General features: G+C 42.2%; 2 protein-coding genes across 2 annotated transcripts; one reads left to right on the forward strand and one right to left on the reverse strand.

Annotated features, from left to right (window-relative positions):
* LOC110429834 (GDSL esterase/lipase APG-like) lies at positions 398-5535 on the forward strand. The gene is made up of 5 exons (XM_021446502.1): positions 398-775; positions 2478-2608; positions 2966-3187; positions 4439-4691; positions 4822-5535. Exons 1-5 carry the CDS (start codon positions 511-513, stop codon positions 5091-5093), a joined length of 1143 nt encoding a protein of 380 aa, XP_021302177.1. The 5' UTR covers positions 398-510; the 3' UTR covers positions 5094-5535.
* LOC8084208 (probable xyloglucan galactosyltransferase GT11) lies at positions 12653-14557 on the reverse strand. The gene is made up of 2 exons (XM_002443008.2): positions 14038-14557; positions 12653-13939 (listed from the first exon to the last, which is right to left on the reverse strand). The coding sequence occupies exons 1-2, from the start codon at positions 14493-14495 to the stop codon at positions 12826-12828; spliced, it is 1572 nt and encodes a 523-aa protein (XP_002443053.1). The 5' UTR covers positions 14496-14557; the 3' UTR covers positions 12653-12825.

Here is a 14877-nt window from a genome sequence, read left to right on the forward strand (position 1 = left end):
CCTTAGCATAATCAAACACATATCAATGTGTACTCAAATGAAAAAACCTCAAGCCTGTAAACTCTTGTGTCAATCATTCATCTGTCATCACACATAGATGAGATGAATGCACTTTCCAACTCATCTTTTAACTTCAAAATACATATATAGAAGGTAGAATAACTCTATTCCATTGTGTCCACACTCTACACTACGCGCACGTTGTCATCTTATTAATTGGCACGTACTCCCAACTGCCATGCTCAGTACGAAATGTCCTGTGGAGAGAAAGATGCGTCTAGCTACCTGCCACGCACCGGATGGAACGCAGTAATTACGTTCCAATCAGTCGCGTACGCATATGTGAAGCATGCAGCGTGTATCACGTTGGATCTAAACACTATAAATACCACCCCAGGCTGCAAGCATCCCTCCTCACTCCAAAGCCATCAAACCGAGCTCGAGCTCTTAAACAATCGTCTAAGATATATAGCATCATTTTCGTTTGATTATTAACCAGCTCTCGAAGCCATGGGTACAAATGATAGAGCGGCCATTTCTCTAGTATTCTTATTCCTTGTGTGCATGGCTAGCCGCTCATCCTGCAGCTTGGGTAGCTCTGAAGTGCAGAGGCGCTCAGTAGTCCCATCGATCTACGTGTTTGGTGATTCGTTAGTCGATGTCGGAAATAACAATTTCCTGCCGCCGCCTGCGCCCCGTGCGCTATCTCCGTACGGCATCGACAGCAGCTTGACAGGGCGGTTCACGAACGGCTACAACCTTGCCGATTTAGTCGGTACATATTTATTTATTATATATGTATATATATATGCATGCTTATGTTTTTGTTATATATATATATATATATATATATATATGGATATGGTTTACAGATGCTAATGAAACTCCGCTCTTATGGCTTTTCAAATCGTGACTTCAAGTCCTCAACCATATGTTGTTTTTATGCATTTCGTGTGTAACTATATATAAAATTATATGTAGCAACATCACTTTTCAGCACATCAAACATGCAATATATATATAGCCTTATACAGGTATCTTGATTGCAATTTTCATATGTAGGGATGTTTAGGTAATACTCCCTCAATATTTGAAAAAGAAGTCGTTTTGGACAAGGTTTGGGTCAAACATTAACAATATAAATCATAAATAACTTTTAAGTTGTTGAGTTTAAAAATATGAAAATTATATAAATAGTTTTGTCTTGAAAATACTTTCATATATATATATATATACATATATATATATATATATATCACTTTTTGATAAATATTTTTATAAGATTATGGAGTCAAAATTATGCTTTGGAGACCGTGTTACTATCCAAAATGACTTTTTTTAGCATGGAGGGAGTATACTTCAGTACATTTGACTTCAGAGATCTAAGACACGACAAAGAAAAGAATTACATTTATATTCTCTAATTAATAGAGACAGATACATCTAAGGATCGTATTCAAATGGTCGACAGCCTTCAAACAAACTTTTGCCTGACTTAATCATTTTTCAGATGCAAGTATTTTAACTACTAATAGAGATGGATAATCTAAGGATCTGCCTCTAGAATTTTGATTAAGTATTAATAGAGCTGGGCATCTTTAAGAGCCATGCCTCTAGAAGTAGTTGTATAAAAAAATTCATAACATTTCCATATATATTAATTTCAATGAAAACAAAGTTCTCGATGAGACCTATAACTTTGTAGTTAGTCTTATCAAAGCTCTACTTCTGAATATAGTCTAGAAAATTGTAGTTGATATTTTTTTTTATTTGTAGTTGTTTAGAGTCTCAAATGTGTTTTGCGTTCATATATTTTGAAAATTTTAGATTTCCAAACAACTTTAAATGTTCACATGATTAATACCAAAGTTGTGGTGGCCGACTTGATCTATAAGTTTGTTGTTGATAAGGTTTTTATTTGAAGTTGTTTAGAGTCTTCAATATTTATTTTAAACTAATATATTTTGATATTACTGATATTATTTGGAAATTTAAAATTGTAGTATCAAAATTGTAGTATTTATTTTAGCTACCAATGTTTTATGACAAGATTTAAAACTTTGTAGTTGAAACTTTTTTATTTAACTTTTTTTAGTAGCTAAAATAACTATACAAGATTATGAAACGTTAATACAAAGTATAGCATCCTTTATATACTTACAAAAGATGCAGTGGTAGGGAGGTGTTATGTGAGTTGAAGGTTGCAAGTTTGAGTGTTTAGAAGTACATATTTTTTTGTGCGATTTACAAAGTCGGTCGGGCTGTCTGCCTTGCTCATCGCTCAAAATACTTTCTACAGTAGTGAAAGATATATAAATTATTACAATATTGATGGTTATTGCAACAACAATTTGGATATTTGTGGGTATATATAGTTAGCTCCTATACTATACTGCTAGACAGTTACCATGCATGCATGAGCCCTATGTGAGCCATAAACAGGTATAGCAATTCATCAATGTTTTTTATATGCACAGCGCGACGTCTGGGGTTCACGAAGAGTCCACCTGCTTACCTCTCGTTGACACCATCATCAAAACTTGACCTACTAACGTGCCGAGTTGGTGCCAGTTACGCATCTGGCGGATCCGGCATTCTCAACACCACGGTACGCTCATAATAAGCTGTTTTTTTAGATTGAGATGCTGCTCAATCATAAGCTGTGTATATACATTATTACACATATTGCTTCTCATGTTGAGTACACAAGTATCCCCATCAGTTGAATATTACCACACTAGCTAATAATTACTGGTAATTAAATTCAATCATATATTGTTGTGTCAGACAATTCAAGAGGTTCAGTTACATTATTATTGTTAGACAGCTGATATATATATATATATATATATATATATATATATATATATATAATACATGTGGATACAGTAACAAAAAGATTAATTATTGACCTGATGCTCTGTAAATATTTGCCTCCTGTTGGCGAATATGTATATATATGCAGGGAAATGGGACCCTCACAATGCAAAAACAGATCATGTTGTTCTCCAAAACTAAAGCAAGGATGTGGTGTGGCCGGAAGCTCAACTATATGATATCAAAGTCGTTCTTTCTTATTAGCGCTGGAGGCAATGACTTTTCTGCCTTCAGTGAAATGGGCATGAGTCCACAAGATGCCCCAGCCTACATCAGTAGCATGGTCTCAACCTATGTCGAGCATATCAACGTACGTACACGAAGGACCATATATATGATATGATACAGTTCATTGCACACACATAAAAAGAATGCAACAAAAAATAAAATTATAATATTGTCTGTTGTATTGCATCAAAAAAATATTGTCTGTTGTACAAAACCAATTATGCAGATATAGATTATTAAGTATCACAAACTTCATAGTTTGGAATTTGTATGTTGTATCAAGTACCATATAACTACCTATCTCAAAGTATCACAAAATTACATATCCAAAATCTTGTATAACAAAACCAATATGTTTTGCCTAGCTAGCTAAAGTTTATAGTTTTTTTAAAAAAATTTATTACTATACATATATATTGGTGCTATAAAAAAAAAGTTTATAGTTTTTCTGGTGCTGATGCACATATCAGTTTTCTACTAATAAACAATTTTTTGGTGATATATAAGAGCAACACATATCAGTTTATTAGTAAATAAGAGCAATATATGGTTAAGTTAACAAATTATTGAGTAGTAAACTGATATGTGCACATATCAGTTTTCTGGTGATATATATATATCAGTGTTTAAAATAGCGTGCTAAGTCTCTTAGCGGCAGCCTCTCTAAAAGGCTAAGAAAAGCTATATCGCGCTAATAGCGGGCTAAGCCATTTAGCGGTTGAGCAAAAAATATGTCAAATATCATGTAATTTTACACATAATAAAGATGAAAACATTATGAATACCAATAGTGATAGATATTTCAAAGGGTTACTAACATATTACATCAAAGTTCGTAGTTCATACATGATACATCAATAATAACATACATCACATAGGGGCATATCCCTGCTATTTGGGCCTCCAAGTTATTTGGGCCGATGAAAATGAATCCCAAGGTCAAATAGCGGCGCTAAACTAACCCAATTTAGCGAAATTAGCGCGCTATTAGCTGCTAATAGCGGGAACAATCATTTAGCGTTAAAATCTCCATAGCTTAGCAGTCCTCTTCCAGAAACGCTAAATAGCGCTATAGCGTCCGCTATAGCGCGCTATTTAGAACAGGGATATATATGAGGTTTTTTATATATATTGCACACTTTTAATGTAGCTTATGACTCTATTTCTTATATAGATATTTTTACAAAATTTCTTTCTGGAGAACTCCAACTATAACTCAATTTTATTGAACAATAAATATGTGTGTAGGAAAAACATAACAGAAGTAACATGCATGAAAATAGTTTTCATAAAAAGAATGTAGGCGTCACACACGCATACTTCGTGAATGCAGGCTTTGTACACGTTGGGGGCGCGGAGATTGGGGATCCTAGACGTGCCAGCAATCGGTTGTACTCCAGGTTCGAGAGTCCCCATGGCCAACGGCGGATGCAACGACGCCGCCAATTCCATGGCACAGAACTTCAACAAACTCCTAAGGGTTGAGGTGGCAAAAGCCGTTGAAACCTCCATGCCCGACATGAAATACTCCATAGCAAGCACCTACAATTTTCTCACTGACTTGATGGACAATCATCTCGTGGCTGGTATGTTCAAGGCCATCATCGTTTGTGCAAATTAAAAATAAAAAATCTTATCTTTAGGCCATCAAGATCTTGCAGTAACATATAATTAAACAGCTCTTAACATTAACACAATTAGTTTTGCATCATTCAGGCATCCGGGTGATCGAGAGGGCATGCTGCGGATCAGGAAAATTGAACGCGGCAGTAATGTGCAGCAGGCCAAACACGACTTATTGTTTGGATCGCAATGACTACATGTTCTGGGACATGTTGCATCCTACACAGGCTACATATGAACGAGGGGTGGTCGCAATCTTCTACGGCCCGCAGGAGTATGCGGATCCCATCAACTTTGCAGGATTGGTCGGCATCGCCACAGAGATAAATACTACTATGGCCCCCGGCGTCTATGCCGCCATATGATAAACTACTATCTCGGCCTTGCAACTGCAACATATCACTACCAGAATACTATCGGCTTTTGGCAGGCCTTATTATTTGAGAAGAAAGTAATCCAGTCGAAATAATGTGTAGTGTATGTTGTGTGTATCTATCATCAGTATTTGACAAGTAATTCAGTCGAAATAATGTAATGTACGTTGTGTGTATCATCAGTATGATGGCAGTCTCTCTATGTATATGTGGGAAAATAAGGACAACGCCAACAAGTGTCAGTTAGCTGCATGCATGAGAAGGAGTTGGTGTTAGAGGCTTGCCGCAAGCTGCAGAATGCGGGAATGTGCTTCTTCGTGTCTTATGGACAGTCTTGTACTTCCAGAATTGAGTTTTCAGTCAGTTTTGTAGTCATCGCGTGGAGTTATTATAATAAAGTGGTCTGATTAACGGGATGTTCTAGTTCTTATAAGTGTAGACTCCCAAACACTTGCAGCTTGAACTAGTTTTAGTTTTGTATTCCTACTCCTCTGATTTTTTACATGCCGTATAAGCTTTATCCTAGGGCCCTGAAGACAGGAACAGACCACTATGGGCAGGCAAATGGAGAAGTAGAAGTGCTCAATTACCCAATTAGAAACAATCATCATCGGGAATGGTGAAGCTCTCAATTACCAAATTAGAAACAATCATCATCGGCAAAAGGCAAAGGTAGAAACAGCAGAAATAAACACAAGGTAAAATATCATTCCGCACATCTACCTTTGTCCCAATTAAGCATCAGAGAAAGAAACATAGGGTAAATCACCATTGCACATAGCAATGCCTCAATTAATTAAGGATCAGAAATAAACATAGGGTAAATCATCATTGCACATATCCATTTTTGCCTTAGATAAACATAGGGAATCCATGAAACCTCCATATTCTGCTAATCCCCTGCATCTAGTTTTAAGTTTTTATAGGCTATTCACCCCCTCTAGGCCTTGCCTGATCCTTTGAAGAAGCCAAAAAAACATTTCTATTGTTTTGACAAGATGATCTCCGTAAACATTGGAAAGCATGATGAACATGGCAATGAGTATGGAAGAAAATTTTGAGGTTCCCTAGATGCATGTAAACCCAACCATAATGATCTTGATGTAGCTACAAACCTTGGATGATGTTGATGAGCTCCTGGAACTGAGCATAACCATCAGTCGAAAGGGGCAGGTAGAACAAGGATTGTACAAGAGGAATGAAGGCAGCCGTGTGAAAAAATGCAATGATTCTGCACAAATGAAAACAATTCTGGAAAAGCTTGGCTCGGTACTCTTCCCTCCCAAAGGTCATGCCAAAGAAAACATGTGATGCCATCCTTCAAAGACACTGAGTCCATACCTTTAAAAGAATCTAGCAGCTTAAGAATATCACGCCACCAAAAAGAGACTTCAAGATTTGGGTTAGGAAGATGCCCCTGTATAATAGCAATTCCAAACTAGTTGCACCCAAGGGACATTGACACTATATAGAATTTATGAAGATGCTTGAGCAGCATACATTCATTTTGAGTACAAAAATTCAAAACTCCCAAACCACCTTCCCGGTTAGGGATACATACCATTATCCAAGATGTTTTTGGTTTCTTCTCACTCCTACAGGAATCTTAACCGAGACAGGCAAAACAGATTAACCGAGGCAGGCATCACAACCGCCTTGGTCAAAAGGTCATGGTAAATTGTTTTTTTGAGGCAGTTGAAATGCCTGCCTCGGTTAATCAAAGAAAAACACAAAAAGGAAAATCCATGGATCGCTGAGTCCATCCATGGGCCGCCGACGCCGTAGCTGCACCATCGGGATTCGACCACACTCTGCCAGATCCGGCCGCCCGCCGCTAGATTTGGAGTGGAGGTAGTTGGATTCGGAGCTGGAGGTGGTGGAGCTCGCCGGATCTAGAGTTGGAGGCTAGTGTGGGCGCCGCTGCCATTGGTGAAGGGGAGATGTGAGGCCGGTGTCGTTGGTGAAGGGAAGAGGTCGCGCCGTTGGTGAAGGTTGGTGAAAGGGAGAGGTGAGGCCGCTACCGTTGGTGGAGGGGAGAGGCCACCACCATTGGTGAAGGCCGGTGCACCACCTTCGTGGCCACCCCGTGTGCCTCGCCGTGCCCTGCTGCCACCTCAAGGGCCCCCCACATGCGCGGCTGCCGCCAAGAAAGCCCCCAGGCACACAACATGTCTGCTCGCCTGCCTGAGGAGGAGGGGAAGGGTGGGGGTCGCTGCCTACTATGTGACAGGTGAGGAGAGCGATGTCGTCACCGAGTGAGGGAAGGAGATGGAGAGAGTGGGAGGGAAGGGGCCTGCGCTGCTGCACGGGAGAGAGAGAGGAGAGCAGCGCAAGGGAGATGGAGAGAGTGGGAGGGAAGGGACGGGTGAAGAGTGGTGCCTAGGAGGGGCTATGGTTAGGTTATTAGGGTTTTTATCCCATTATATATACTTGGCGCTGGATATTGGGCCTGAAAATAGTTGTGGGCTGGGCTTGAATTTTGGAGGCAGGCTTTATAGACGACCGTCTCGGTTAACCGTCTTAGTTAATAGACATTAACTGATGTGGTTTTGTTACATTACCTGCTATAGTTAATGATTAACCGAGACGGTTGCTAGGTCGGTTGCCCTACCATGAATAACCAAGACGGGCAAACGGCCTAACCGCCTTGGAGGACTTTTTCCAAATGCATCAGTTAAATTTTTGTGTAGTAGTGTCTTATCGTTAATATCTGACACTCCATATATAATATTTTTTGGAAATTATTAATTGCTCGATGATACTCTTAGGGAGAAGAAACATACTCATAGCAAAAGTTGGAAAAGCAGTGAAAACCATGTTAGTAACTTCTAGTCAGCCATCCTGACCGAGGAAAGTAGAAAATGCTAATTAATCTTCTTTCACACCTCAAGACCAGTGGCCAAAAATCTACAACTATTGGGTTGGTCAAGCTTAAAGGTAAACCTAGATAAGTAAACGACAAAGATCCCTTTGAAAATCCAAAAGTGATTGTCAAATGATTGAACTTATTTTATAGGACATTAATAGGATCCTTCATTGACTTATCAAAATGTGAACGACGTATAGGAGTATGAAGTAAACAAAATCAATCACAGAGAAGGCACATGATTTACGTGGAAAACCCCTTCAATGCGAAGGAGAAAAACCACCGGCACCACCAGACAACAATCTCACTATCTCAAGAGTTTTGGGTTACACGCCTATAGCGGCTTACAAGAGAATCAAGTCTCTATGAAACCCTAGCAAGGGCATATATACTGTACCGTGGGGGGGGGGGCGACTCCGCTATGCTCCGGCCCAAGCCTCCGGCGATGGGCCTCCTCTTCGCTTCATCAGAAGCCCGACCAATATCCTGAAAGTGAATTTGTAACAACTCCAACAAACTCCACCTTGAGACAAATTCATCTTGTACAATGTTTTAAATAGCGGGCTATAGAAAATAGCGTTTTCCTGTCCCAGATGCTATTTATGCTAAAAATGAGGTATAGCTTCGCGTCGACTTATTATGGCCGCTATAGCGGCGCTATAGCGTGAAAATAGCGCGCTATTTAAAACATTGATCTTGTATCATAAATCAACCCTTTATCCTGAACACAACAAAGATAGAAAACCACTGGTGCCAACAATAGTCTCTTGGACTATTTAATTAAACCAACTAAGCTTGAGGATAGCTCAAACTTAGCAACATAAACTGACTTTGTCACCATATCAGCAGGATTATCATGAGTACTAATCTTGCATACCTTTAGCTTACCATCTACAATCACATCACGCACAAAATGATACTTGATATCTATGTACTTAGTTCTCTCATAGAACATATGATCTTTAGTGAGGTAAATTGCACTTTGTTTGTCACAGTGCAAACTTATGCAAGATTCATCTCCACAAATTTCAGCGTACAAACCTTTTAGCCATATTAATTCTTTGCACGCTTCACAAATAGCCATATATTCTGCTTCAGTAGTAGACAAAGCAACAACAGAATGTAAAGTAGCCCTCCAACTCACAGCACAACTGCCAACAATAAACACATAACCAGTAAGTGATCTTCGCCTGTCCAGATCAGCAGCATAATCAGAATCCACATAACCAATAAGGCCCTTATCAGTTCTTCCAAACTTTAAACAGAAATTTGCTGTGCTTCTGAGGTACGTGAAAATCCACTGAACTGCCCTCTAATGTTCTTTGCCAGGATTAGACATATATCTACTAACAAGACTCATAGCATATGACAAATCTGGACGAGAGCAAACCATGACATACATCAAAGACCCAACAACACTAGAATGAGGAACCCTTGACATGTACTCAATCTCTGCATCTGTACTAGGACACTAAGCAGCTAACAACTTAAAGTGACGTGCAATAGGGGTACTAACAGCCTTAGCATTTTTCATGTTGAAACGTTGAAGAACTTTCTTGATATAATTTTGTTGACTAAGAAATAGCAAACCAGATTTTCTGTCTCTACTAATTTCCATACCAAGAATATCTTTCATTTCCACCTGCATGCGCATACGCTACAACTCTTTTTCTGGAACATGATCTGAGGTTAAACTATTAGTAAACATCACAGATTCATTGAATACAATATTTTTGCTCATAAAAGTCTTTCCTGTTTAGCCTTTGACTCCCGAACTATAACCAAGGAAAAGACACTTGACAGCTCTAGGCTCTAATTTTTCATTATCAATATGAGCATAAGCAGTGCATCCAAAGACTTTCAACTGTGAGTAACCAGCAGGCGTACCAAATCATACCTCAATGAGAGTTTTCTTATTTAGTGGAATGGAAGGTGACCTATTTATCAAGTAGCAGGCAGTATTAGCAGCTTCAGCCTAAAAACGCTTGCTCATCCTTGCATTAGACTGCATGCAACGGGCCTTGGATATGATGGTCCAATTCGTACGTTCGGCCACACCATTCTGTTGTGGAGTATGGGGTATGGTGTGATGCCTAACAATGCCTTCCTGTCTGCAATTATCATTAAAGGCATGCGAACAAAATTCTGCACCATTATTAGTACGAAGCAATTTTACCTTTCTTTCAGTTTGCCTTTCTATCATTACTTTCCAGTTCTTAAAAGCAGCAAAAGTATCATCTTTATGTTTTAGAAAATAAGGTCAAACCCTTCTAGAGTAATCATCAATAATTGTAAGCATATAACAAGCACCACCAAGTGAGGGCTTCTTAGAAAGACCCCATAGATCAGCATGAACATAATCAAGAGTACCTTTAGTGGTGTGAACAGAAGTGTTGAAATGTACTTTTTTATGCTTCCCAAAAATGCAATGCTCACAAAACTTAATTTTACTCGAAGTGCAGCCATCGAGCAGGTTTCTCTTCATCAATTCTGCCATACCATGGTGATTTATATGTCCCAAACACATATGCCAAAGGTCAGTTTTACTAGGTTCATCATTTGTAACAACAGCAACAGCAGAATCAGAACCAGGTAAAGTACACCCTCTAAAGACATATAATTTTGCAGAATTAACATCACCTTTCAAGCAGACAAGAGAACCTTTTGATACCTTTAGGACGCCATCTGAACCGGAATATTTGTAACCTTCTGCATCAAGTGTGCTCAATGAGATAAGATTTTTAGACATCCCTGATATATACCTGACGTTTTTCAGCGTGCGTGTCATGTCATCATCAGTCTTGATCTAAACTGATCCAATCCCCACGATGTCACATGGGTTATCATCTCCCATCCGCACAACATCCCCTTTCTGCACATGCTTATATGAACTAAACCAATTTATGTTAGTGCAAATATGAAACGAACATGCAGAATCAAGAATCCATTCATCATGACCAGCAACACAAGCAGCAAATACTACCAAACAATCTCCAGAATCATCATCAGCAGCAGCAGCAACAGAGACCTTACAGCCAATTTGTTTTTCTTTTCCTTATTATGTACTTTTCTGCAATCCTCAACATTATGATTTTTCAGCTTGCAATAAACACAGAACTTTTTATTACCATGCGGCTTGGACTTTGAACGGCCTCTCCTTTCGTAGCTCTTTTCATTTCAGGATCTATTTTCAGTTTTGCCTCTCACATGCAAAGCTTCGCCCTTTGAGGACGACGTCACGTCATTCTGCACCATGACTTTCATCTTCTCCCTAGACTGGAGAGCCTCATAAACTTCCTTTAGGGTTAGTTCATCACGGCTCAAAAGTATGGTGTCATAAAAATTTGCATACGAATTTGGCAAAGAACATAACAGTAGAAGACCTAAGTCCTCATCATCATACTTCACCTCCATCGACACTAGGTCGGCCACGATCTTCTTGAATTCAGCAATGTGGGTCATCATCGAATCCTCCTCCTTCATCTTTAGAGTGAACAACCTCATCTTCATTTGCATCTTACTGGTTAGATCCTTGGACATACAGATCGATTCCAGTTTCTTCCATAGTTCTGCAACACTCCTGCAAAATATCATTATGAAGTATAACTGAATTAGGGCGAGCGCCTTCTGATCCTTGCAAGTCTCCTTAGGAGTCCACTCGGCCTTCCTCTTGCCGAAACCGTCTAGCGCCTGATCATAGTCATGGGTCTGCGCTAGAATCCCCCGCATCTTGACTTGCCATAGTGAGAACTGCGTGTTGTAGTTCAGCAGCGGAAGATCGAACTTCATCGACGTCGTCATGAACCCTAACAACAACCAAAGCTCTGGTACCACTTGTTATGAACGACTTATAGGAGTATGAAGTAAACGAAATCAATCACAGCGAAGACACATGATTTACGTGGAAAACCCCTTCAATGCGAAGGGGAAAAACCACGGGCATCAGCCGGCAACAATCTCACTATCTCAAGAGTTTTAGGTTACACGCCTATGGCGGCTTACAAGAGAATCAAGTCTCCATGAAACCCTAGCAAGGGCATATATACCGTACCACAGGGGCGGGGGGCGACTCCGCTACGCTCCGGCCCAAGCCTCCGGTGACGGGCCTCCGCTCCGCTTCGTCAGAAGCCTGGCCAATATGCTGAAGTGAATTTGGAACAACTCCAACACAAAATTCACTTTAAGACATTTGGATTCAGCAAAGGAGATGAGCATGTCTTTTAGGCATCTCAACTGATCAACATCCCCTTGCATAAAAATTATGAGGGTGTCATCCGTGTATTGCATGATGAGGAAGTCCTACTCACTCTACAGAGGAATTGGAAGATGCAGATGGCCATGGTTGTTGGCCGAGAGTTGAGTAAAATTTGAAGGAAGTCAGCAACAACCAATGCAACACAAAAAACAGAGGTGAGAGTGGTGCTGAACTCCTCTATGACAACAAAAAACTTTATGAGGCACCTCATTGAGTATGGTAGCTGATGTCCCTGAATGAATAATAAGTTTCATCCAAGTTAGTCATTTAGGTGTGAATCCCCTTACTTTCCATAATTTGTGTTATTACTTCATGCTCAACTTTAATCAAGGTTAAGGATGATCGATTCTTTCATCTTGGATGGTTCTATGTTTTATAAAACCATATTGGCTCTAATCTTGTTTGTTCATTCCTGTTGATTAACACGTACTTGAATTCATTTTGAACTTCTCCTAATTTTGTTATCTCATTACATTGCAACTGTACGCTCTGATTATTTGACTACCAACACATAATAACAACAACAAAAAAAAGAACAATAAAACTACTTAGAGTCTAGTACACCGTCACATGAACACAAAAGAGAGAAGTTTCAGCAAATGTCACGAATCGAAATCCTCATCCCTGTCGTCGCCCTTCCATATCAAATTCTCTCCATTCTTGATCCTCCTCATCCTTGCTATCATCTCGTCAATGGTGATGTCGAACGCATCCCTCATCTCCCCCTCGAACCTCACCCTGGGGTCCTTGTACAGGAACCTCGGCATCATCTTGATCACCTCCTCCCTCATGGCGGCGACCTCCTCATCTGTGTACCTACTCAGCTCCTCCTCGATGTCCACTCTCCCTTCCAGCACGTCTTTGGAGTTGATGAGCACGTAGTACCGGCGGCCGTCGCCGTCGCTCCTGCCCGGCTCTGGCTCGTGCCAGCGGTACTGCGCCTTGAGCGTGGACGGGCGGTGGAAGAAGACGGGGATGCAGCCGGCCATGACGCTGTCGATGGACGAGCGGCGCGCGAAGGAGTCCCCGCGCGGCTGCAGGCAGAAGCGCGCGGAGGTGAAGAGGGAGACGAGCTTCCGCGGCGACCGGCAGGTGATGCTGCCCTCGAGGCCGTGGCTGCAGTCCAGCATCCCGCACCGGCCGCGCCGCGCCGCGGCGTCGCACACGTCGAAGACGCGGTCGCGGATGGCCAGCTGCCCCTTCATACGCCGCGCGCCGGCGAACGCGAACAGGAACGGCCGCGGCGCGCCCCGCGCGCGCGCCTGCCACGCGGCCACCTCGCCGGCCGATGACGGGTGGAAGTAGCTTGGGTACGGCACGGCGATGTCACGCGGCGCCCAGATGTTGGACTCGTAGGTGAGCACCGTCATGTTGCGGGACTCCGGCTGGCCGAGGAAGTTGTTGCCGCACCCTTCGTCGCCGCCGCCGGCGCCGGGCTCCCGCCGGAACATCCACGTTGTCTTGGCGGCCACCATGAAGTGGTCGCGCCCGCCGAGCGCCGCCCACGTGGGCTGCGACGACAGCCACCGCAGGAACGCCTCCGACGGGCCGTCGCGTACCGTGGTGTTGAACCCGCACAGGTGCTGGTGCAGCTCCAGCGCCGGGTAGTACGGCACGTACACCGCCGTCGCCGCTGCCGGGTCGTCGGTGAGGCACTCGTACCGCCGCATCCAGTTGTGGAAGATCACCTCCAGCGAGTACTGGTCCGTGCTGTACCTGCGGTAACACATATACATCCGTGACTGAGTACAACCACTCTGTCCGGTCTCACTCTCAAGAACTGAAAACCATCACTGATGTGTGTCAAAGCTTACCATCCGGTGCTGGGGATGATATCTGTGTCGCCGTCGCTGCTGCCATTGCCGGCGACGGGGCCAATCTCGGGGCCAAGCCCGGCATTGACCGTGATTGCACACCAGCTCCACATGTCGTCAAACAACGGCGAGCCGGGGACACAGTCCCTGAGAATATCGAACCGCGACGGCACGTCCAGCATGTAGACATACCGTCCCTCGCATGATGGTGATGACGATGGTGAAGGTGAAGGTGATGCCACCACCGATGACGCCGCCGACCGCCGCCTGTTGTCAGCCTCGACGGTCGGGGAGGCAAGGAAGCTTGCATCCAGCGCGATGGGGAGGACGACGAGTGCGGCGGGGCGGGGTGCTGCAAAGGAGGAGAGCGAGAGGTGGAAGTACTGGAAGTGGAGAAGACATGAGAGGAGCCATGAGCCGAGTATGAGGAGGTAGTAGACGAGGTACTTGGCTTCCATGTGCAAGGCTGGAAGATGGATGCCTCCCCCAGCTAGCTCCTCGGGGTTTAGTAGGGAGCCTAATGGAGGCTTAAGGTTTTTGAGCTAATAAATGCTCCATTTAGTGCACTAGGGTTTTGTGTTGATCCATATTCTTTGTGATCTTTGAGGCTTTGACCTTGAACATAGGCAAAACCAACAGCGGTTCATCTGTATTATCTTTGATCAATGTACTTAATTAGATGTCCTTTTTTTTGGTAATGTGCTGAGTGCAGATTATAGTAGTCTGACTCTACACCTTTTGCAATGTGATTGTTTAGACGATATACTTTCTGAATTCAGTATAAGTAATTTTAGTTTTTTTTCTTAGTACAGTTGTCTAATTTGAATCTAAAATGAGTAA

The sequence above is a fragment of the Sorghum bicolor genome, chromosome 8 (assembly GCF_000003195.3).
Source record: "Sorghum bicolor cultivar BTx623 chromosome 8, Sorghum_bicolor_NCBIv3, whole genome shotgun sequence".
Classification (NCBI taxonomy): Eukaryota; Viridiplantae; Streptophyta; class Magnoliopsida; order Poales; family Poaceae; genus Sorghum; species Sorghum bicolor.

Excerpts from the sequence above, each read along its gene's own strand:
- LOC8084208 (XM_002443008.2), bottom strand. The coding sequence starts at position 14,495 with ATGGAAGCCAAGTACCTCGTCTACTACCTCCTCATACTCGGCTCATGG. Across the intron at positions 13,940-14,037 it reads ATCATCCCCAGCACCGGATG|GTACAGCACGGACCAGTACT; the intron begins GTAAGCTTTGAC and ends GTGTTACCGCAG.
- LOC110429834 (XM_021446502.1), top strand. The coding sequence starts at position 511 with ATGGGTACAAATGATAGAGCGGCCATTTCTCTAGTATTCTTATTCCTT. Across the intron at positions 2,609-2,965 it reads CCGGCATTCTCAACACCACG|GGAAATGGGACCCTCACAAT; the intron begins GTACGCTCATAA and ends ATATATATGCAG. Across the intron at positions 3,188-4,438 it reads CCTATGTCGAGCATATCAAC|GCTTTGTACACGTTGGGGGC; the intron begins GTACGTACACGA and ends TCGTGAATGCAG.